This window comes from Oreochromis aureus, linkage group 7 (genome assembly GCF_013358895.1).
Source record: "Oreochromis aureus strain Israel breed Guangdong linkage group 7, ZZ_aureus, whole genome shotgun sequence".
NCBI lineage: Eukaryota > Metazoa > Chordata > Actinopteri > Cichliformes > Cichlidae > Oreochromis > Oreochromis aureus.
Window position 1 is genome coordinate 47894461 of NC_052948.1, and position 25362 is coordinate 47919822.

The following is a 25362-nucleotide window of genomic DNA, read 5'->3' on the forward strand; positions in this document are numbered from 1 at the left end:
TAATTAATAACACAAAAGTTCCTGTTTTTTCACTTTCTGTTACAGAATTTTATGCATTTTATTAATGCAGTTAAAAAAAAGGAATTTCTGTGAATTAAACAATTAAACTCTCTGTTTTATAATTACAGAGCAGTCTGGGCAACGAGCTACCAGAACATTTTCTGTAACTTGACGCTTGTATTTCTTACAACTTAAGCCCAAAGAATGTGGCTGACACATTTCTTTTATTTGCTACAGCAGCATTTCTTTATCACGAGGAAAAACCGAAATGTGCTGTTAAAATTGAATTCTTTGTCTTATATTAACATATCTCAGGGCTGTGTAGTTAAACATCTTTGCACTGACAGATGGGGGATAGTCACTGCTCTGGCACTCTAAGGCTCAAACTGGGCAGTATGTGGCCCACAATGAAAAATGAGTTTATCATCTCTGGTTTACAGATTCCAGTTTTGTTAACTACTTTTGGTAAGTAGTTAAGTATTTTTGGTTTGTTTGTTTTGTTCACTTTAAACCAAATGTAATGATTTCTTGATTTCTCCAAATGACAAACCAAGAATGTTGGATGCTCATATAATATAGTGGCAAATGTGTAAGGCACAAGGTAGCCCCACCTGCAGGTATATCTTACATAATTTAACCATAAATTACAAAATAAGCACAATACTGTAGAATAAAGATGGACTGAAGCTAGCAAATGAGGCACTAGATTAATTAAGAATGGGCTTACTGAGCTGTTAAATGACACATGAACCAGCAGCGTCATCTACTCCCTATAACCTTCCCGTATACTTTCATACAAATTCCACTTTTCAAACCTGGAGGCTGCATCCATCTTTTATATACAGTCCATGCACATAGCACATTATGCCTTGTTGCACTCCTCTTGCTGCTGATATATTTTTAATACACTCCGTGCATATCAAACAATCTAAAACAGCGTGACTAACAGCAAGTATAACAATAATGGAGGAACGTGTCCCTGACGCTTTGCTGCAAGGACATTTAAAATAAGAGAGAGTCAAGTTGATTAAAAATGACAGCGTTATGTTCACCTATTTACATTTTAACTATGAAATCGTACACACGGTAATGACTTTCTATGATATCTAAACTGGATCCACTAGCTGAAATGATAGGGTCATGATGATGTGTAGTTACTTAGTCCTTAGGAGAAGGATGAGAACACTGGATTCAGGTTGGAAAAAGTGTGAGACATGCAGTGACTCAATAGTGGGTAAGTAATGCATCACTCTCTGTGATATCCTTTGGGTATAACCTTGTGATATTTACACAAAATCCACTACAGTTAAACTATTAAGAAGGTTGCTCACTATGCCTCAGATTCATCTTTTTACACTGGAGAACACTGGAATGGTAAACTGTTAAATGTGTTCCCAAAACGTTGATTCTGTTCATTTGGACGTAGCGATTTCAGTGGCGAAACACTTCATCACTCATCCACCTTCTTCAGTCTCTGGTCACGCTTCACCACTGAAAACGCTACATCCAGATGAACAGAATCAGCTGTTTGGGATTTCCTTACCTGGTTGACGTGCAGTATTTTTCTCCTATTGAGAGGATCTGCTCTGATTTCAGATTTCAAATTAATTTCACCCATCATTGAACTGAAACTGATTACACTAGTTACCTACAGATAAGGTAAGTCTCCTGACTAATCCCAAGCAAGGACCCCACCCAATCACAGTAAGAGACCGCACAACTTTGTTTATTTATGTGACAAAGACAAATATATACGCACCTCCTCCCACTGATGTATGTATCTGATGAGTCGGGACAGTCTTAGCAGACGCAGAAGACTGAGGATCTTGGTGAAGCGGACGATTCGCAGGGCGCGGGCTGTTTTATATACCTCTGAGTCAAAGCCTTTCTCCACTATCAAAAATATATAATCCACTGGAATGGAGGAAAGGAAGTCCACGACGAACCAGCTCTTCAGGTAATTCATCTTGATGACTTTGGGATCGAGGATGATCTCTGAGCTCTCCTCATTGACGATCCCCGTTCTGAAGTTCATGACCAGGTCCACCAGGAAGATGGTGTCCGAAGCCACGTTGAAGACCAGCCAGGTGGTTGTAGTCTGCTCTGAGAAGAAGGTTATTCCCACAGGAATGATGATTAGATTCCCCATCATCATGATGAGCATTATCAAGTCCCAGTAGAACCTGTGGAAAAACCGAAACAAATGAGTAATGCAAGGGATAAAACATGCTGTAGCCACAAAACTGAAGTCCACAGGGAAAAAGAAATCATGCTTCTTTTCTGCTTCTTCTGCCGATATTGTTTATATGTATAATTCTGTTTATCCCAGTGCATAGCATACGGTCAGAGGTGACTGTTCACTCTGTCACTGCATGTCTTATGAAAAGGTAGAACAGTCCCAGAAAAGAGCAGCACTGCACAATGTTGATTTATAAAGCTCTGCTTTAAAAAATGCCCGATTACTCTGCTCTCTTCTGACATTTAAATACAGTATTTACCATGTCAGGTCACATGACTTTCTAACATTAGCTGGGCCTCTTATTCAATCTGAACTTGCTCAAATACTCTGCTGCCTACAAATGGGATAAGCTTCAAGAGCACGAAGCTACATCCCCTTCTTTTATTAGAACATTTAAAAGGTTACATATCAGCGATAACTCAATTCATTCTGAGGGAAAGGAGGGAAAGTGTGAAACAAGTTTCATTACGATAGCTATAACGCCAGTTTGCTCCAACTCCAACTTCATGTGGGAAGCAGAGAGGTAAGGGGATTATAAAAGTCAGCAGTAGCCACCTTCTGACATCAGTCACTGCCTGTGAAACTCTTCACTGCAGCCTAGCCAGTGCTTCAGCCTGCAGAGGTATACAGCCTGATAGATCTTACGCTGCCACTTCTGCTATCAGCAGATAACATGCAACATGTTTCCCAAGTATCTAAACAGCCGACAATATTAGATAATCTTTCAGCTCAGATCTGGAAAGGCTCTTACATGCAAGCTTAAGATCTCGCTCCGAGAAGTATATACTTGAGTTCGTACCAAAACTCTCTGGCTCAAAGTTAATTACGATTCAAGGACATCCAGTAATGTACTGCTATCGATTACTATATGTATTAAGGGCCCTTTAGACTGAGACCCTCTCCATCCTTCCTGGCTGTGTTAATGTCCCTGCCCTCTGCCTTTCGATGAACAGAGCCAGAAGTAATTCATCAGCACCCTGCTCTTTTCACAAAGTGTTCTGGGCCCCGAGTAAAGGCCAGACAACCATGAATGAAAATAGATGCTTTCAGCAATCCTATCTCACTCTAAAAACTCTCCACTGACGTTATCCCCGCACCCTGACTGCCTGCCTTTGCTCTGCCTTGCTGACCATCACGTTGTTGTTGAAGGTAGAAATGAACTGGCTGGCCGGATGCCTGTCTGGCAGACTTGCCACCCAGTAATGGATCTGTTTCAATAAATTAAGCCGAGCCCTTGGCTTTATAAATACCCACAGATCATATGTCTGATAACTGTCTTCACTTCAACTAAACATTGAGGTGGCTGATAAGGTCCACAATAGGTATTTTTACCCCAGCAGATATTGAACTGCTGAGCTCGTTGAGTTCATGCTAACCCATGATGCAAACTGAGTCCTCTCAGGTCAGCACAATAACAACAAAGTTACGCAACAAGTACAATGCGCACGAGGACCGAGCTATAGCATTATGAGTCATAAGAGCGCATTAAAAAAAAAAACATACAAAAGCTGTGCTTTTATAGTTTTTAGCACGTGTGCCATTGTATCAACCTTTCAATAAGCTGAAGCTTATTGACCCGATATGTCATGCTGTGTGTGACTTTTTTCTTCTTGTAATTGTTTATATTTCAGTTTTACAGAAGAGGCTACCATGACTAATCTTTTTCAACTTTAATCTAAGGGGATCAAGGATGATAGAAAATCAATGAACACAAACATATTTATAGTTAAAAAAAGGGAACAACGGTAGAGCAAAAATAGTTAAATAATAAATAATACACAAAAATGTGAGTTCAAGATTTACATTAAGCAACCTTGAAATATTTGTCATCAGGAAGAAGAATACAAGAAATCTGTCAAATGGAGTGAAACCCCAATGCTACTAGAGTTTACATGTAACTCATCACATACCAAAGTCAAAAACAACAGAGTATGTAACTTCAAAACTCTCCCTTTGACGCATCAGTGCATTGGCCCACACAGCATGGTGTGCTAGCCCCTCTACCACCCCACCATCCTCCTCTATGTGCCTCAGATCACTCCCAGGGGCATAGGTACCAAAGTCTAACTGTATTCTGCTTCTGTAATAAACTACTCATTTTAGGTTAAGTTATCAGATTGAAATAATGAAAATACTAATTTGGAAGTTTAAATGCCAAAAACAGTTTTTTTATTTATGGTAAGACCAGTGCAGGTGGGCTCTTTTGTTTTACTGACCTAGTCACAGAGGCAGCTCTGATACTGCATTAAGCTTAAGCTTTTGGCCTAATGTGCCACTTCTAAGAAAGCACCCCAGCTAAACCAGTAACCGAGCGCAGTGCACTTAACTGTAACTGCAGCACCAACACTAGCAATGCATTCGGGCCCCAGCTAAAGTACTCTACTTCCACATTCACCCGGTGCTGTCAGAGTACAGCCTCCCCTTCCAGCCCATTTCAGCACTCAAGCCCCGTCCCAGCTATGGATTCACATCCAGATGAAATGTGCACTCTGCTAATCATCTTTTATCCCGAGTTTACAATCAATTTAAAAAAACTTGGTCTGAATGCTATAACACGCTGCTGTTGTGACTGTTTAAAATGGGAGACATTTCCCAAACACTGTAGGCTCTGCAGCAACGGAGAAACTGTGGCACTCTGGTCACTCTGCCGGATGTATTCACGCAGCATGAACTAGAAAAAAAGCGTATGCGATTTGAGTGTATCGAAGAAAAAATACTTTGAGACAATATGCTCCACTTATAACAAGAGCTGGAAGCTACAGAACCCCAAAAGGGGAAGCAGTGAGCCTCTAATAATCCAGCTGAGGCAGATTAATCACAAGAAAGTAAAAAAAAATCTGCTTCGAATCAAGCCGGCACATTTTGTCTTGTAGGTTTCCTTCTTACAACAAGTGATCCATCATGATCAATGCCAGACCCACTCCTGCCAAGCAACACAATGAAGTCCACATGATCCTACTCAGCACAACCCGGCCCAATCCAGTCTACAATGTAACAGGTACACCGTGGTACAGCACGACACATGCTCAGAGAGAAAAACAGAAAGACTTTGGTTTAAAAAAAAAAAGGATGTCAGAGTCATCTACGAATGACGAGATGAGTAAAACAGAACATGTGGGAAAAGATTTGTTCAAGCTTGATTAAATACTTGAAACTAGCTTTACTCGCCTCTTTCTTCTTTTTAATAAGGCTGTTGTTGTAGGAATAAATTAGGGGTAGTAAAGCTACACTGTTAAATTTCTGCCTCTAACCACTCAGAAGAATGCAGGTTTTAGAGTACACACTATCTGAAAGAAACACAATTGACTCTACAATTACGTTCTGTTAATTAAAAGAACTGCAACATGAGAATTTACTTTGAAAAGGCTTAAAACCTGCACAGCGTCTTTGAACAACAGCATATGGAGCATGACAAAGCCACCTTTAGCAAAACCAGAGGTGCACGAGGCCGTGCATGGGCCCTCTCAAAAATCTATTAATAATGAATATTACTAACCTGCCATAAATCTTTAAGCAGCTACTGTGTACAAAGAATATGTTGAATATTGAGTTTCAACACTCGACAAAGCAATATAAAGCCCGTGTGAATGCTTGGTGTCATTCATGGTCTGTACTTACGTAATGCTTTTCATTAAAGATAGTGTTTTGTGTCTTCTGTTTTTGCTCACATAACTTTAAGATAAGAGTATATACCAGTATAAGATTAATGAACAAGTGGCAAAGACTTCCTAGCAAAAAGAATAAAAAAATGAAAGAAAAGAAATAGTACGTGGAGCCACGTGCAACAAAGAAGCAGCCTTGTCTCTTCCATCATTTGTGCGCAAGCACAAACTGGGATGAAAACCTCAAGGTAGCACTTTCAAGCCAGGAGGCGATCTCAGCAGCATAGAAGGGGGTCGTTTCATTGCACTGTCTGGAGGACAAGAGCGTCTTCTGAAAAACAACCCTCTGGAAAATGTCATGAGGAAGTAACCTTAGGGTGCCTCTGCCAGCGTGAGTGAGAGAAACATTTTCTAATACTGCAGAAAGAAGAAGGCCCAGTCTGCTTGAGCAATCACACATATGTTCTCATTACAGAGCCTTTTTTTTCCTGCTGATTTTCATTGTAATCCCCCACTGTATTTTTTGAAATTCCTCAAATATAACAAATGCAGCCCATTCACTTTGGGACCACTAATTAATCTCTTGACTCACTAATAGCTGTGGAACAGGTATCCATTTCACTGAACTGCTGTGGTCATACCCTTTGGCTATCTTTTGGAGGGGGTCAATCTTCTTACATAATTGTTTTCAGAGTCTGTTAAGCTCGTTGACTGTTGTGTTGTGCTAATCCTTGCCTACCATCATTGTCCATCTGTGTCTGCAGAGGGGCAAGCACATATGAGTGTGTCTTTGTGTGGCTGAGGCGATGATAGCCTAGTTATCTTTATTCTTATGCATGGAAAGGGCGGGGGGGATCTTGGAAGGGGTGGGGCATGAAGATTTATAGAGTTTAGCGCTACCATGAGTACCATGTGGTATCTCATTAATCACAACAAATGTATGTAGCTAAATAACCCAGCAGGAAATGTAACCTTTTACCTTTTTTAAAATAAGAAATCACCTGCCATAAAAAAAAAAAAAAAAATCCGCAGCAAAAGAAAGCCTTGCAGAAAAAGGGAGTGCTGCATTTTTCTAGCCTGCTCTAAGTTCAGGACCATGGACAGCTCTAAGCTGAAGGCACTGGGAGCCGAAGGGTGGGGGGGGGGGGGACAACGTGCCCCGACACGTTACATGTTGCGACAACGGAAAACGGGGATGACTGTCACCACCAAGCTGTGCCAGGTGACACTGGTGCAGAGGCTGGACCAGATGAGATGCTTAATTGGTGAAGAGGTGAACTGTAAACATGCAGCTCGTGAGTGTGTGTGTGTGTGTGTGTGTGTGTGTGTGTGTGTGTGTGTGTGTGTGTGTGTGTGTGTGTGTGTGTGTGTGTGTGTGTGTGAGAGAGAGAGAGAGAGAGAGGAGGGTGGGGGGTGAGCCCGTACCGCCTTTACCTGGATTCATTTGTTTACTGTGTATGGAAATGTAAGCAAATTGGAGGCAGCTGGTCTGAAACTCAAACTCTCTGCTGCAATAAAGCCAGAGAGCTGGTGCAGCTGAGAGGAAAAATAAATAAATCAGACAAACCAAAGACCAAATCCAAATGATCAACCACTATGACATTTAGTGGGTGCCGAGGAAGGAAGTGTGGCACGATCCTTCTGCGGTTCCTTTGAAACAAACACATTCCATCACATTTCCTCATTCAAGTCAGCTTAAAAAAATGCATGTAAAAACTCTCTGATAAGACTCAATGATCAGGTTTTTTTGTTACTAATTAATTCAAAACACGGCCATCTTCTCCTTAATCGTCTCCCTGCACGATTTTACCGCATTCTGTGCATTTTTTCCCTTTCTGCACGCAGGCCCATCGGCTCACATCCGCCTACAAAGAAATGTTTACAACCGCCGATGGTGCAATGGCATTGTCACGTTGTGTCCAGGTACGGTCGCCCCTATACGAGCAGGGAATGTGTCGCAATGAGAAGCTGCCACTGCGCCGCTGGTGTGAAGCAGTCAGGAGGGCTGAGCTCTGTGTGTGTTCTCCAATCATGACATTCACCATCCTTTACCCAAGGACGTTTCACTGAAACACCTTTAGCCTTAATGCGTCCCTCCCTTTTCTCTTATAATAATAATAACACTAAAAATGCCGCAATGAAAGACACACACACACACACAATCACTGAGCACATTTTGACAGAAGCACCCCTCCCCTCCCCGACTAGCGGAAGCCTGATTGCCTAAAGACAGAGGTAGATTAGCGTATGCGCTTTGGGCCAGGTTGTGTGTGAGAGAGTGCCGATAACAAGTGGAGGCTATAGCTTGCAGACCTTAGGGTGACAGTGAGGGTGGATAAAATAAAGGGGAGGGGGAGGGGGTTTGAGCAGGTGTCTATTCCAGCCCTTACCTAAAATCGCTATATGGATGAATGATCCAGTATCCGGCCGTCTGAACCCTTTCTTGCTCTTTCTCCACAGCTTTCTGGCTGCCGAACATACGCAAGGAGAACTTATTGACTCCGGGCTGCATCATGGCCCCAAATTGCCTCTGCATAAAACCATATTGCCTGGACGCCCCCTCCAGATCATCAAAACCAACCATGGTCTCTTCCCGCTCCCCCTTGAAGCCCACTGAGTTGCCATGGTCCTTCAGGTTCTGGCTCCCCGTGTTATTTTTCTGTATCGAGTCTTGCCTCTGAAAAACATTATTCCCATCCGCCTTCTCCTCCTTGTTGCTGGAGAACGAATTAGATTTGTCTTCCATGGCGCTCTTAGTTTTCCCGTTTTCTGTTTTTTGGGGGGGTTTCTTCTGTTTTCTCTCTGAGACTACGCGTTCCGTCTCCGGCTCGAGAGAGAGAGAGGGGGGGGGAGAGAGGACGCGCCGCGAGCTCTCCTGTTTCTTTTGATGTCCTTCAAACTGTTCGGCTCCTCTGCCTTCAACGCGAGTGCTGCAAACTGAGACAGAGTGGCCGAGAACCCGGTGGATCAGGTTTCTTGGGTTACCGCCATCTACCGACGGCCCCCGGCTTCTGCCGTCCAAAGCCTGTGCCTCATCTCACTTCGCACGACACTGCGGTTTAACTGGCACATGCTCCTGCACCTTATTTACATAATGTGGCTGACGATACCCCCCTCCTCCGTCTCCAGTCCCCTCCTTTGCCAACAGTTTCACACACGGCAGGGGGAAGCCGCTGCTATAGAAGAAAAAACACACGCATGACAAGTTAATGAGGGCTGATTTTATTATTTTATTTCTTAATAAACCGATATACATTGGGTACTTCCTATGGTTCGCCTGGCACCTGGTTTGCTTCCTGCTGAGAAGTTACAATAGAAGCCAACTGGATGAAACAGATTGTAAAGAGGGTGCCACCGGCCACATTAAACTACAAGTTAAACATCTTGTGGATATCGCAGTTTTTAAGGTGTTGCAGATCGGATCCAACATTTCCTGTAACTACCTGCTGCAGTTTGCTTTATTTCCAAACTTGACGTATAGGCTGCGTAGAAACTTTTATATGCACCACAAGGAGATGCTCTGTTCCATGTAGGAGAATTCCGTAGTTAATCAGGTAACGTCTGAATTAATGAGCGCATTCTGACATGTTGTGTAAATTAAGAGATGACCAACTGTTCCACTGATGCTGTTTCCAAAGGGTGTTTTCTCTAATTATGCCAACCGTGGTTGACCGAACATGTATAATGGAATCACTGCGTAAATCTCCTAGAATTAGGTCTCTATCCAGAATAAATCTCAAGGATTGCAGGTAAAGATAGGATGAGGAATAGACCAAGAAAGAAGATGGACCAAAGAAAGGCTGTGAGTCTGAGTACTGGAATTACATTGCAGTGGGAAAATAATAGAATAAAGTGCAGAAATAATTGTTGTGAAGGATGGTAAAGACTGGAGGCTGGAGAAAGTAGATGGGAAATTGAACGGGAGCAATACAGAAACTACAGAAGCAGCCAACAAGTTAAAAGGAATTCTGATCAGCTAATCGTACTTTAATCGGAATTTGCTTTTTTTTTTTGTTGTTGCTTTTTTACATCCAAATTTATGATACATTTCTTTATTATTTGCAAAGCAAGGTATCAAGTCTGGAAAATGTTCATGTTTTGTCACTTTTTCTGACATTGTTAAGACTGAATCATTAAATAATTGATCAAAAGAATAACTGAGTTATTAATTAATAAAAGGAAATAGTGAGTAGTTGCGGTTTTATAGGTTGCTCGCTTGGGAGTGTGGATGAAGAGAAGCAGAAAGAGTGAGAGAGCACAGGGAGTGGCTTCCCCCTTAATGGCATAATTGCAGGACAGCCTGTCACACAAACCATCTGCCATGGAAACGCTGTTTAGACATTACTGCTAAGAGTCAGGATATTTTGTGAAGGATAAAATTTCGCCTTATGCATGGGAAAATCTAGTGCTGTGATTTTCATGTCAGACTCACAGCATGAAATGAGATTTTCTTCATTTCCACACTATCAATAGGTCTAAGAATAAGAGATATTTTAGAATACACACACAAACAGATGGGCACATAAACACATCCATTTATTTGCATATTTACACTCAGGTACTGTGTACATATGTGTACGTGTGTGTGTGTCCATTTATGCACATTTTGAAAGGGTGCAGAACTCTTAGAAAAAAGGTACTCCTGTAAGTGTAAGAATGACTGGTTATGAGACACTGGCCATTATACACTGGTCATGCTATAAATGCATTAAAGCTATTTTAACATGGCTCCAGTCCCCAATGGCATTGTTCAGTATACCAGGAACATTAATTACCATTAACATAAAATAAAACAAGCTTCTGATGGTATTAACTGGTAATACAGTTTTTTAGATTCATGGGAAATCATGGTTTAGGTTAAAGTTACTAAACTGCTACTGTTACTGTTCAGAAAGCTTATGGTCACATTAGAAGGTTATCAAGGCAGTGTGCCTCTGTGTTGCATTCAGTGTACGTTCTCTCATCTTTCTATTTTTGTTGGGATTTTTTGGGGGGGTATTTCCTGTTTTACTTTGAAATTTGTCTCCTGTATCTAACTGTAAATATCGTTTTGGTTTTTTTGCTTGTACCTGTGTCTCATATCCCCAAGCTGTCTCCACTTCCCTGATTACCCTATGTGTACGAATAGTCCTTTCCATCTGTTTTAATCTCTTTGTGTTCTTTGCTTTCTCTGATTCTTACTCTGATTTTCGGCTTTGGATTTGTTCTTCCTACTCAGGATTCTCTCTTGGACTTGGCTTTAGATATAGTTTTCACCCTGAGATTGTTTTTGAGTTATTCAACCTCCTGTTGAGTCCTGCACTTGAGTATGTTAACCCAGTAGCCTAAACAGAGGCACTGTTGACTACCCAAAAGAACATAAATCAATTAAAGTACCTCTAACTTTAAAAAGCCAACTAGAAAAACTGGACTTATACATGAAGGTGCTGATATTAATAACCCAAAATACACACATAGTGAGCACTTGTTCTCTGGGCAAAAATGTCTTGTTGGAGCCAGAGGTCAGAGGAGAATGGTTGATTCAAGTCAATAAACAGGAAGAGCAGCTCTCTAAGAACGACACATCAAATCTTGAAGCAGGTGGGCTACAGCAGCAGAGCACCACTAAAGGGTCACCAAATTCATACAAAAGAAGATTGGAAAAATGTTACTTGATTTAAGCAGTCTAAATTTCTAATGACATTCAGATGGTAGAGTCAGAATTTGGTGTAAACAACACGAATCCGTGGATCCATCCAGGTTCAGGGTGCTCGAGTTATGGTGCAGGCTATATTTTCTTGGCACTTTTTGGGTACCTTACCACATGAGCATTCTTAAAACTCATTTAGCCTACCTGAGTATTGTTGATGACCATGTCCATCTCTATATGAACACTGTGTATCCATCTTCTGTTACCTTTGATTTGATTGAGTGTAATTAAGATTTTGAATGTAAAATTTTGCTGAATAGAATATACTCTATTGAGAAAATGTTTGTTTTTCTGAAGGAAAAATACATTTTTGACCTTTTTAAATTTTATATAAACTTGGTTGACATTTTTTAAATAACTTATTGGACAATTACATAGATAGCACTCTAACTAAGCTTTCTACATGCACACAGTACTTTGTGCTTTTGGCACCTAGAGGAGCCAGGGCTTGAACCAACAACCCTCCAAGTGACAGACCTCTTGCTCTACGGCCTGAGCCACTGCTGTCCAATTAAGTGTGGTTGTCAGAAGCATTTCGTATCACCTGAAACTGTACTTTTTTACACAATGTGGCATCGTATACCCAAGCTGAACCCACGCAGCCACTCTTTTCCTGTCAATACAAAAAAACAAAACAAAAAATCTCACAGCTGGCTGTGTATATCACTAGAGGACATTAGCTCAGATATTTTGCATGTTTGGTAGTGGATTATTATGCAATGATCCAAATGTTATCATAATTGAAACAGACATCCCTTAATTTTTTGTTCATTTTCTCTCTCAGCTGGGTTAGTGTTGGATTGGATTAGCTGGCATGCCAACTGTTTCTACTACACAACGCTTGTGTAACTACACAGTTAATGGGACAGGGAGGGGTACTGCTAGAGAAAAATGTTGCATAAGATTTATGGCTTAAAGTAATACTGATATTGAACAAGTGCAAATCACAGATGGCCCATTCACATGTCAGAGAATAAATACAACACAAATAACTTTAGCGGGTGGAGAACGTGGATCACGGAGGAACACATTCATCTGGGAGTAAACCTTTGTTTGGGTTTGTCCAAACCTCATGATTAATTCACAGCGTCATCCTGCATCCAAATCTGTCCCATAATTCAGCCAGAGGAGAAGTGGTGAGCGGGGTAAAAATGTCAAAAATTAGAAAAACAAATTATTCAGAAATTTTATTTGACTTTTCTTTACACATCTAATCATGTTTAGGTAAAAAATAAAAGTCACACATATTGAATATGAACAGATCAATAGTGAGATTTCCATCCTCGTATGGAAATTTGTATTAAACACTTTAACATACAGTATGTTGCAGTTTAAGCCGCGAGTTTAATCTGATCCTAGTGGGATCTAATCCAGCTTCATAATATTATGATGAATATCCAGAGAATTGCGTACTTAATAACCCGCTTCCTACATTGTAAAATGTGTTTGTGATTCTTCTGATTGTCTCAATGGCCTTTTTGAAATTGCATTGTGTGTCTAAGATTACATCCAGTTTTACACTGATAGATATGAAACCTTACATACCCCTGCACTGTCAGTCATTGCTTTTGCCAACAACAGCATCACCCCTCTGCAGGATAATTCAATTCAGTTCAATTCAATTCAATTCAATTCAATTTAATTCAATTCAATTCAATTCAATTCAATTCAATTCAATTCAATTCAATTCAATTCAATTCAATTTTATTTATATAGCGCCAAATCACAACAAAAGTCGCCTCAAGGCGCTTTATATTGTACAGTAGATAGCACAATAATAAATACAGAGAAAAACCCAACAATCATATGACCCCCTATGAGCAAGCACTTTGGCGACAGTGGGAAGGAAAAACTCCCTTTAACAGGAAGAAACCTCCGGCAGAACCAGGCTCAGGAGGGGCGGCCATCTGCTGAGACCGGTTGGGGTGAAAGAAGGAAAACAGGATGAAAGACATGCTGTGGAAGAGAGACAGATTAATAACAGATATGATTCGATGCAGAGAGGTCTATTAACACATAGTGAGTGAGAAAGGTGACTGGAAGGAAAAACTCAATGCATCATGGGAATCCCCGGCAGCTCACGTCTATTGCAGCATAACTAAGGGAGGATTCAGGGTCACCTGGTCCAGCCCTAACTATATGCTTTAGCAAAAGGAAAGTTTTAAGCCTAATCTTAAAAGTAGAGATAGTGTCTGTCTCCCGAATCCAAACTGGAAGCTGGTTCCACAGAAGAGGGGCCTGAAAACTGAAGGCTCTGCCTCCCATTCTACTTTTAAATACTCTAGGGACAGCAAGTAGGCCTGCAGTGCAAGAGCGAAGTGCTCTAATAGGGTGATATGGTACTACAAGGTCATTAAGATAAGATGGGGCCTGATTATTTAAGACCTTGTATGTGAGGAGCAGGATTTTGAATTCAGGATAGTGGCACTGTGTGCCTCCTTGGACTCATTTCATTTTCTGCAAGACATTAAATGTAAAACCAGATTTCCTACAAACAGGAATTGTTTTAAGGTTTAGCAGACACCTGTCACATAGGAATACATGAACTCTAGTCTTACCATTTCCATTGTATTCAAATTCTTGTCCACTGAATAATAACCTGTGGATGTAAATGCTGTAAATCACCTATTGTAGTCTCACTGAAACATCTGAGAGACCAAGCTTAATAACTAACACAAATTAAAAAACACAAATCTTCCACCTCTTGGGCCAGACGTGACTACTAATTCACTTGTCCCCGTTGGACGCTTGTCCCATGGCCGACTACTTTAATTAAACCGTGATTGGGGCTGGGAAGATGGTAGTGTTGTAATAAGATTGAAAGCTTTGGTCTGTCTCCAGCTGAGACTATCAGGGTATCATGGACCTCCGGGATGAGACTGAGGCATTGGAAAGGGACCAGCTGAGGCCAAGGTTGACTTAATCAGCGAACTGACTTGTACAAACAAATGAGAGCATTAGGAAGCTCAGTCAGCAAGATGACTGTGATAAAAATGATCGGTTATTGGTTTATAATCATCAGAATGAGCTGCCCAATTTGTGAAATGTCCAAAAGCAACAGATAGAAATGCAAATATAGAAATGGACGATTCTAATGTCCAAAAGAAGCTACACTTACTTACTTCTTAATTGTGAGCTATAAGCCAACATGTCAACCACCATTTTTTAAAATATTCTTACTATGTAAAAAATCTATAAATAATAAAATTGTGGCAATAATTAAAATTGAAATAATTGCAGGATCATTATTATCATTATGCATTAGCTTGATGTAGAGCAGCAGTATGCGGTAGGTGGGGTGTGACTTCATCAGTCATAGTGGGACAAATGCTGTAATGCTGAAATGTCTGTTACTGCAGCTTAGTTAGATTTACATCACTGAGCTCTTGACAACATGCAACCTTTAAACATACAACATGAATTAACAATCATTTAGTGCCTATAAATGCAACAAAATTAGGTAGTTATGAAAATTTTTACCTATTAAACATAACATATTGTTATGTTTGCACCTTCTGCCACAAAGTGAATATCATTTGTAAGTATGCAGGATTTCATTCAGTTTTCCTTCTGTGTGAGATGGATGGTATAGATGGGAAAACTCTGCATTCGCAGTCTGTGGATAGCTGTATAGGTTCAAAACTTTTTAACACAGAACTGAATGCAGAGTTATGTCTTTATAAGACATTCTTATTTTTATATTTACTACTCTGTTTTGTCATTTCAGTTAATTACCTGAACTACTCTGCCTTGGTTACTTGTTCCTACTCTCCTCATAAGGCCTACAGGTATGTGTACCAGCCATCCAGATCCAATCTGTGTCAGATTGCTGCAGTGCACTCAACTCTAGCAACCCAGCATACTCAAATGGCTTTGATTTTATTTTTCCCTTTCTCGGTTATCTCTGCTTATACTTACAGTTTTAATTGCTTTGTGCATTTGGTCCAGTATGTTTTTACTTGTGATGCCTTTGTTGCATGAATATACTAAATATTTATAATTGAAACTATATTGCACATCATATCAAATAAATATTTGTATTGGTCTGATGTCGAATATCCAGCAGAATATGGAAATGACATGCTTTATGCAACACACGTTACTGTTTATCTGGCTTAAACATCAAGAAAGCAGCTCAACATATTCTGAACTAAAACTAATTAAATAAATTATGATAGACAAAGAAATAGAAAAGGGCTATGAAAACAGATTTTAGGGTTATTATCAACCATAAATTATGTTGGAAAACAAAACAAAAATGCTCCAAACTAGTTTAATATTCTAAAAACTGAAGATCTTTTAAATTAAAAATAATTAGATATACTGTATTTATTCTTAATAGATCCATATATTGCCTGCTGTGTGTGTGAACTGGGGGTCACATAGAAAACAAACACAAATCCAGTTTATATGGTATGGTATGTCAAACTGTAGTGACAGTATTCTTTCTGTTGTATTTCTGTTGCATGCATTTCATTTTTACAAAGCTTACAGTCATACTGTATTTCTAGCACATAACTGCTAAAGTCTTTTTAAAGCACGCATTTTATTATAAAATTACAGCTTTTAAGTGGCATTCCCACTAGTTTAATTCTTACCAACCTTTTTCAAGAAAGTGAACAAAGTTCAGTGTACCATATGGTGCAGGTCAGTTGAAGTGACACACTTAACGACACCTTTGCCCCGGGCACGCATATGCCTAGACAGTGGATCAGGTGTTGATGCACCATTGACAGCCTTTCTCTGCCTAATTCCAGATTTGTGGCATGCACAGTGTCCACTTGCTAAGCGTAGTAATCCCAAAGGATTGGCAAGTATTTTTAGTAATGGATTTACTGACGTCCGTTGATCCCTTGATGGGTGGCGTCTTTCACAACAGTTATGAAGTGAGCCACCAAGCCTTGCTGAGTAAAGTGTTTAACATTAACCACATCTGTGTGTGCTGTGTGAGTGTGTGTGTGTGCTTGGACTTTTTGTACAGCCAGCCAAAGTGCTTGAACAAGTGAGAAACTGAATCATTTTTTCCCCTGTGAATTACAGAAAGTGGCAATTTTTTTCTCTCTGCTAGCTTAATGTGATCTGATAGATATCTCATCACACTAACCAGTTTATTCCTTCACAACAGAAGTTGGTAATTGCTACACTATTACAACAGGTTTGTTACATTTAAAAAATAATCCTTAAAAAAATTCATACATTGACCCTCACGTATACATTTCAAGACAAAAGTGTCTGCAAAGTGCTTCTGCTAATGCACCAATAACTGTTTGAGTTCACACTGACACACACGTATCTGTTCCAAGAAATAAAACAGAACAACTCAGGGTCTTCATCCCTCTGAATCTTTGGAGACGACTTTGTCTTAGAGAACAAAAAAATAAAACAAAAGCTTTTATGTTGGCAGTATTTTTTTTTTGCCAACTCTAGCTTTTTGCAGTTTCGGATTGAAAGTGTCTTTACTGCTGTTTTATATGTTAATATAAGAAACATCTTATCACTGCCTCTTCGCCTGTCTGCCTCAGAGCTTTTATTATCTGCTCCATTAGCGAGGGTGAATATGTGTTCTATATGTGCCTCTCCTTTCTCTCTGCAGCACCTGTCGGATGCATTGAGTTAACCTCGCAGAGTAAATTCTGGAAATATTCAACAGAATTTAAAGTGTCTATTCAATTTATTTTTTTCCTAACTGTCTCTGTCATTAGCTTTGATTTCATGCATTTTTCTTGTGCACCATGTGTAGACACTTGAAGATAAACATCCTTAACAGTAGCAGATGGACTGTATTTTAATAGAATGATCTTTTCAGATGAACAAATAATCTTCTCCAGTTTTAGAACCTCGTAACATCAGAAATGTGTGTACACGTGTCAGTTGTGCAGAAACCGCAGAGTAAAACAATGGCTGAGTGCTAGCTGGCTGAGTATGAGAGGAATCTAAATGTTAATTATGGCTCCAAAAAGTCAAATCGCCTAAATGTTGAAAGCCAGAGATTTTAGAGGCTGTTGGGAAAAGCTCATAGTAATCCATGATGATCTGAAGTGCTCCAGCTACCAGACAGCGCAGACCATAGCCAGCTGCAGACAGACAAATGTGCGTCTGTGTGTGTGCACGCTTGTGTGTCTGTCTGCATTTAGGGCAGGGAACAAGAGGAGGGAATTACTTTAGATGAATTCAGAGCGTTTTAGGGTAAGAGGATACGATGTATTCCTGGTCCTGGGCTCGGGAAATGAAGTGAAGGGTTACCCTGCAGAGCATAGCAATACGTAACCTGTGACGTCATTACTTCCCTCATCCATCCTTTACCTTATCCCTCATTATTCCTGTTTAAACACTGCGCCTCCCCACCTCCCTACGAGTGGTGCTAGCCCTCACTTATTTCTGCATTTTTGATCCTCCTATTTCCTCTTTATCAGACTGCCCCAAGCCCCAATATATCCCTCAGTTCTCTCAATTTTCCCATTCTGAAATGGTTATGAGGCTTCCTGGTGTTTTGGCGTGCTGTTTCAGCAGAACAGCAAGGTTAAATCTCCCAGAAGAAAGAGGGTCCCCGCAGCTCTGCTCATTACCACATACAGTGCGCTCACCTTGAGAGTTACTGGGTTCAGGGTTGATTATACGGTTCACATACAAAAAGGGTAAACAAAAAGGAATATAGCAAATGTCTTTGTGTGGTCAGAATTTCAATGTAAAATCAACAAACGTATGTGTCAGGAGTGCAAAAACCCTCTTTAACCTGCTAACATGAAAGTATCATATTTAGCGTGGAGAATCTCACTGCAGATGGACAAAAAGAGTTGAACTCATGTCACAGAGGCAAAAATCTCTTAATCTCTGAAATTTGTTAATCTCAAAGTTTCCCCAGCAAACTGCAAAAATCAAATGATCACATCTCCAAATCAAATTTGTGTTTGTCTAAGGTGTATCACAACTCTGACACTTCCTGATCACAGTTTTGAATGGGAGTTACATTCAGTGATAAAAACAGATATGTAACCAGCCCTCTCGTCAGAGATTCTAAATCGTCCACTCTATCTTGTACCTCCAAGATCATCAGTGCCATTTTTCAGTTATTTTTCTGACTGTGGCACATTACAAAACAGTGATGTCAAACTCTTGATGCTGTAGCTTTTCCACACATGAGTCACATTCAAGTCTTTTTCTTCTACTCTGCTTCTGTTCAGACTCAGAGATAACAAAACAGTTACAATGCTAACTTATGAAGGCCAACTTTTCTAAAGACATATAAGCCCAATAGATAATAGGATTCTTAGAAAAGTAAAATCTTATCAATTTCTATCCTGCTGTATTATTTTTAAAATGAAAACGCACACAGCGCTTATTAAAAAAAATCTGCTGATGAATGTAAATGTGACAACATTGCTTTTGTGTCTTGTGTTAGTTTTTTTTCCTGCTTCCAGCTGATGGTCCTGACTGTCTTCTCCTGCGTGTGGCTGCTGTCTCTTATGTTCCTCATGTGCTACCTTTGTCATTTTTGAGATTATTGTTTGTTTTACTTTACAACAAAGAGAGTTCAGAATACCCAGGGTATCTTTCCATTATCTGGATTCATTTATTCTAATATTGGCAACTGGAATAAATGGTCACACAGAACTGGTTATCAACCATCACCAATGGGCACATGAGTATCAAAACTAGACCATGGAGCAATGGAAGAAGGTGGTATGGTCTGAGGAATCAAGTTTTCTTTAACATCACATGGACAACCCGGTGCGTCACTTACCTGGGCAACACCTGGCATCACAACAGACTGTAGCAAAAAGGCAAGCCAGTGGAGGCAGTGTGATGCTTTGGACAATGTTATGCTGGGAAACTTTGGGTGCTGCCATGCATGTGAATGTTCTTTTAAAAAAGGGTACAAAGCATTGTTGCACCCTTTCATTAAAAAAGTATTCCTGATTGCTGTGGTATCTTTCTGCAGGATAACTCACCATGTGACAAAGCAAAACTGGTTCAGAAATGGTTTAAGGAACATAATGACAAGTTCGAGATCTTGATTTGGCCTCCAGATTCTCCAGATCTTATTCCAATTGAGTATCTGTGCGATGTGCTAGACAAAGAAATCTGATCCACGAAGGCCCAAACTTGCAACTTCCAGGACTTAAAGGATCTGTTGCTAACATTTTGGTACCAGGTACCATGTGGACTCTAGTGGAGTCCATGCTTCAGTGGTTCAGGGCTGTTTTGGCAGTAAGAAGGGGAACAACACAACATTTAGCAGGTGGCTGTAATTTTAAACCTAATCAGTGTATATTTATTACTGATGCTCCTCAGGGAAACACAAAGGAGGGTCCAAAAACCTTTAGACCTTCTTACCTCTGCAGAGGTTCAAGGGATCTTCCAGGAGTGGTCACACTATTATCCAGAGAATTGATTGGTCAGTGCCCACGGACATTGATTGGTTAGCAGGCGGTGATTTCATACCTACTAATCTCTAATCTGGAACGTAATCTACTCTGGAGCAGGTTAAGTTCACAGCACAAGTTACCATGGTGATATGTCCCGGTAAGACGTGAACCACCTTCTTAGTAAAAAAAAAAGGATGTATGGGGAACTGTTATTTACAGAGGACGAAATAAATACAGAAAAATATCAAGTGTGTAAACGCAGCATGAAAGCAGAACACAGTCGCTCCAAATAAATCCCTTATGTGGGATGACAATCGCTGTGTGATAGCTGAATATCAACAGCATCGAATGAATATATGTGCACTTCAAGCACTTGGATATTCATCAAATTTAGCCTACTTCTCATTAAAGATTCTGTTAGAAAAATTTAGACCTTCCTTTTTGGAGACTTGATTGCTCCTGGATAATGATTTCATAGCTGGTGATCTCTAATCTGGTTAGTTTTACCACATAAGTTATCAAGGCAATATACCCTGATAAGAAGTGAACACCCTGTGTAGTACAGAAAACCCAGGGTTAACCCTGAAGTCAACATCCTGTTTCCACACGCCGTGACCAAAACCACAAGAGCCACATGCAAATTGGTGGATGTATGCTAAGCTTGTAAAGCAAATAGGCAATTATTTTGATGGGCGTTATCATTTTCTAGTACTTTGTTAAATCAAGACTAAATAGCTGGAGGAATTCTTAAAGTGCAATGTTTCCAAATTTTAACATGCTTCTCTAATCTTGTGGAAATCCTACAGTTTACGTGTTTGTTTCAGTTTATTTTTAAAATGCTTATCAGATTTGGTTAAAACCCGAGTAAACATTAATAACATCAGTTACTGTGGCTGAGCCAGTTCCAAGGCAGTGCTGCCGTGTGTGCAGGGCGCATCAGTTTGGTCTGTTAGTCCCACCTCTTCCTCCTCTGACACGTCAAAAGGCCCATTGTGAGAAAGGTCTATTAAACATGTGAACACGTGTAGTATTAAGAGGTACTGACAGAAACAGAGACGGGAAATCCTCAAAGATAATTAAAAGTCACTTCAGAATTTTCGTGCTGAATATTGAGAGGGAAAAATTGATTTGAGTGTCTCATGTGGCCAGCTGACTGTGTACAGCATAATTGATTTCCAATGCCTTTCCTGTATCAGCACGCTGGAGCAGGCTCACTGATATGTTGTATTAGCAACAAATCAATATTAAGCAGCTCATGTACCAAAACGAGGTCCAGGTCAAGGCTTTAAATCCAGATTTAAGCACAGTTTGAATAAATAATCTGTTTAAATAGTGATTCATCAGCATTCGTGTAGCAACAGAGAAATGTGTTTGGGTTTTTTGGCTTTTTAACAAATATGCATCAGTACTACTCAATATAAATCAATGAAAACATTCTCACCTTTACTTATTGGGCTATTTTACTTCCATGAAACCAGATGATACTAAAAAACATACTGTAAAAATATCATTTTTGATGTTTGTGTTTTGCTACATTTTGTTGAGTTATTATTCACTTTACTTCATACTTATTCAAATTCTATAAGCATGTTAAATATAGTTTCACAGACCTTGTAATTCAAAACAAAAAATGTTCCCTGTCAGTTTAATGGTGGTGTCTGTTTTTAACACACAAATTCTCCAATCATAAGGAATTTTACAATTAAACAACTGTTTTTTAATTTTGTTTTTTCCACTTTAGTGGCATTTATACCCATCACTTTCCAGTTTATTTTTATACAAGTATTTTTTTACAGTGTTCTGTTAATATAATAAAAACCTCTGATTGGTATAACAAAAAAACATCATTCTTCTATTTCTGGATCTGTATTTTCTGATTTATTGTTTAAGCATATATTCCTAAAATGAGCTCTAATAGTTCAAGAAGACGAAATAAGGATTTGGACATTTATTTCATTTAGTGTTTATATTTCAGGTCTGACCAAGAATGCAGGCTGATATATACTTTAAAAACACCTCATTTGCATAACTGAATATAAAATTTTAGAAGGTTCTCATACAAATCAGAATGTTAGTAATTTACCACAACTCACAGGTTATTATAATGTACAGGATAAAAGTTATGTTTTATTGTCCCTGATTGGCCATCCTGCACAAAATCCTCAGAGACTTCAATGAGGCGTGCAAACAGTTACTCTATCTCCAAGATAAATCAGTGTCTTTAATCTCCATTCGTAAGTTGATCACTGTGTGCACTTTCCACTAAAATATGGCCAATATTGTAAGTTCAGTGATTTTTGTGAACTGTAGCAAGATGGACATGGATGACTGACACTTCACCATCACATAAATTTATCAGTCCCACACTAAAAACTGTCTTAATGTAAGTAATCGACAGGGAATGTTTCACTGTAAGAACAGTTTGTGACATGTTTGTGTTATTCACCTTCAGTGTATCCCATTAATACGAGACCATATTTTGCAGTAATTGACCTATATTTAAAACTTTAATGGAAAGTAAATTACAGGTTTGATGGAGTCCGCTTCAGCAATTTGCCAAAATGTCTTTCCTCACCTTCTATTTCTGAGGAACTCCACCAGTAACCAAACAAGCAACATTTGGAGTATGGGCTCATATTGGAGCCCTGTGTTCAGTTTCTTCTTGACCCAGCCGTATAAAAACAATAATACTGAAGGCAAAATTTCCCTGCCGCTCATTTTATTTGTGGATTTTGTTTGCTGGGGAAAAATAGTAATATTTAGGTCTGCAGAAGTACAAATTGATCCAGTTTGATGTGTATTTTTTAAAGCATGCTTAGGTTTTACCTACCATGGTATAAAGTGTAATGCTGGTGCATTTAAATGTCTTAAATTACCACAGCTATCGAAACCAGTTAATTATTTACTCTGTTGTCTGTCTACCAGAAAGTGAGATAAGAGCCTCCTGGCCACAGCCTAGTGTATTAAAGCCCTGATGTTTAATTGACCATCAGGAATCAGGTTTTTAAACTGCGTGTAGTCCCTGTTCAAACAGCCACCCTGATTAAAGCTTTGACTCTTTTATCTGAGTTTTTTTGTGATGATAAGTTTTCTGTAGCGTGCTGATGAATGACCACAGGGTTGTGATTCTGATTTGCAGGAGCAGCAAGACTGCTTGAGTACCCACTGTCAACATGGGAGACACTCATACCTGAGTACACTTAAAGTACGTCCACGTTATGGAAGAAGAGATAAAAACATTTATATGCAGTAAAAATAAGAAAGGAGAATAACACGTATATTAAATATGTTCCTTTTTGTAAAGGTGCAGCTGTGTTCTGTTTTTTCATTCATCATTAGGATCATTGGGACAAAAAAAGAGGCCCAGGTCAGAGCTTTAAATCTATGTTTAAGTCCTTTGAGCTCATCCTTATGAATAATTAAAAAGCCCACAATGGCAAGGTGCCCCAATTCGATCCCAAGCTAATGAATCTATCACTAATGACTCACTTAGCTCCCCAGACTTGACATGAGCAGACCTGACATCTACCCAGCAACACTTTAGCACGACTCTGTTGGATTGAAGTGTTAGTTTTAGGTGTCAAAACTCCTTTTTTCTCGTCTCGTCTACTGCGACTCGCATTTCTCCAGAGGATGTGACAGGCAAAGCACAGTTATTAGTCTGTTGTTGTAAATGCTTGTGTTATTCAAGGAAATGACTAATAGCAGACTGAGAGTTAGATTGATATGTTTTTACTGCGTTTTAATCCCCACTCTCTTTGGGTGGATTTATCTGATTGTTGTATTTCTCACTCTTAGAGGAGTGTAATTTGACAGGTGGTAATTGCCGGTCTTATTTTAGTGGGTTTTTGTCTGCGTTTTTAAAGTATTTCTTATCAGTGTCTTTGTTTTACCCAGCACGTAATTCATGCGAGTATTGTGAGTCACTGAAATTACTGAAGCAGCAAAGTCTTTTACTTTAAAAATCCCAATAATCCTCAGATTTAAGTGCAGTGTTAGGTCATATGGTTATCTTATATGTGGAACAATAGGTAGTTATGGGAAATATCTGTCTATTTTTAATGAACAAAGACTAATTTGCTTTAAAATGTCAAAGGTGAGCGTGGCACTATAGGGGACCTCATGTCAGACATGGTGGTATTGGAGCTTCGGTAATTGGTCACGCCAGAAGACACTTCCTATAGTGAAATACAGAGTGAGGTTTCAAGATGGTGTAAAGATAAGTCACACACATGGTTTTTACTCATGTCCAGAAGAGTTTATTCATGATTGTGGGTTAAAGTGGATACTCCAGAACCTTCATCAAATATGTCTTTAAATCTGATCTGTGGACGATTACATAAAACTGTTGGGTGAGTTCATTTTTCATGTGCTGTCACCTAGCGTTGCTTCCAGCTGACAGCATGGAGTAAAAAGGAAATAATGACATCCCACGGTTCTGCTTACACCCTCATCACATATTTCCTTCTTATCCCTGTGATGCACTCATGGTGTAAATAAAGCTGTGGTCGTGGAAATTCAGCATCCCGCCAGCGCTTCATAAGAGTAATGAGCAGTTACTCACAAACATCTGCTCAGATCTTGTCGAATTGAGTCAGCGAAATCCACAAAGAGCAGTGAATCTCACAGCAGAAGAAGCACAGATCAACTGATCGCAGCCTCACATGAAGAAACATCAAAAACTGGACCGCACAACACAAATTATTCCGACTTATTTCTATGTTTTTCCCCACGCTGCATTGCAACACTTTATCTCAGGGTTCCCTGACCTGCTAAATCCCAATTTAACCCTAGCTGAAGAATGAAGACCACATAAGTTTCCAAAGTTAGTCAGGTTTTGAAGTTCAATCTGTAAACTTATTTTAAGAGTCTACAGAAATTAAAAAAAAAAGTAAAAAATCTCAAAAAACCAAGGCAAAAAGCAAAATAAATACATAAAAAACACATAAATCCGGGCTAGATAAGTAAATAAAAAATAATTTACTATCAGCATCGATTGTCCTCATTAGATGTGCATGTGATTGTGCTTGTTTGCTCAAATTTAGTATAATTTTCCATGACAAAAAAAACCCAACATGTGAATCTTAAGGACTGAGGGGTTTTTTATGTTAGAGTATTCTGCTGCCATTGTTTGTGGTCCTCTTGTCCCATCAGAGGCAGAATTAAGCAAATCGCATGAATCACATTTATTATTTGATAAAAAAGGCGTCATTATCTCTTCCAACTTTATAATGACTCCAGCCTCTGCTCAAGATGACGTGGAGCAAAATGACCAAGACGACCATATCCTAACGCCTTCAGTCAGTAGCTTTTAACCCAATGGAACATCTATGGGGATAGTGCTCTCCACCATCAGCACCAAAACACCAAACTGGGAGGTGGTGGGCCAGTACCTTGGTACCTCGGTTACTTGGAGTTTCTCGTTCTGCTCTTCATTCAGACTGGTTATTATTTCATTTTCCTTTC

At 39.6% G+C, this 25362-nt stretch overlaps 1 protein-coding gene across 1 annotated transcript in view; it reads right to left on the minus strand.

Moving 5' to 3' along the window:
• LOC116331823 (potassium/sodium hyperpolarization-activated cyclic nucleotide-gated channel 1) overlaps nt 1-8792 on the minus strand; it is a 67683-nt gene extending 58891 nt beyond the window's left edge. The window contains exons 1-2 of the mRNA XM_031754631.2: nt 8232-8792; nt 1760-2183 (exon numbers count right to left, since the gene is read on the minus strand). Of these exons, the coding sequence (XP_031610491.1) occupies nt 1760-2183; nt 8232-8587 (780 nt within the window). The 5' untranslated portion in view covers nt 8588-8792. The remainder of the gene's footprint in view (nt 1-1759; nt 2184-8231) is intronic.
• Nucleotides 8793-25362: the final 16570 nt, after the last annotated feature.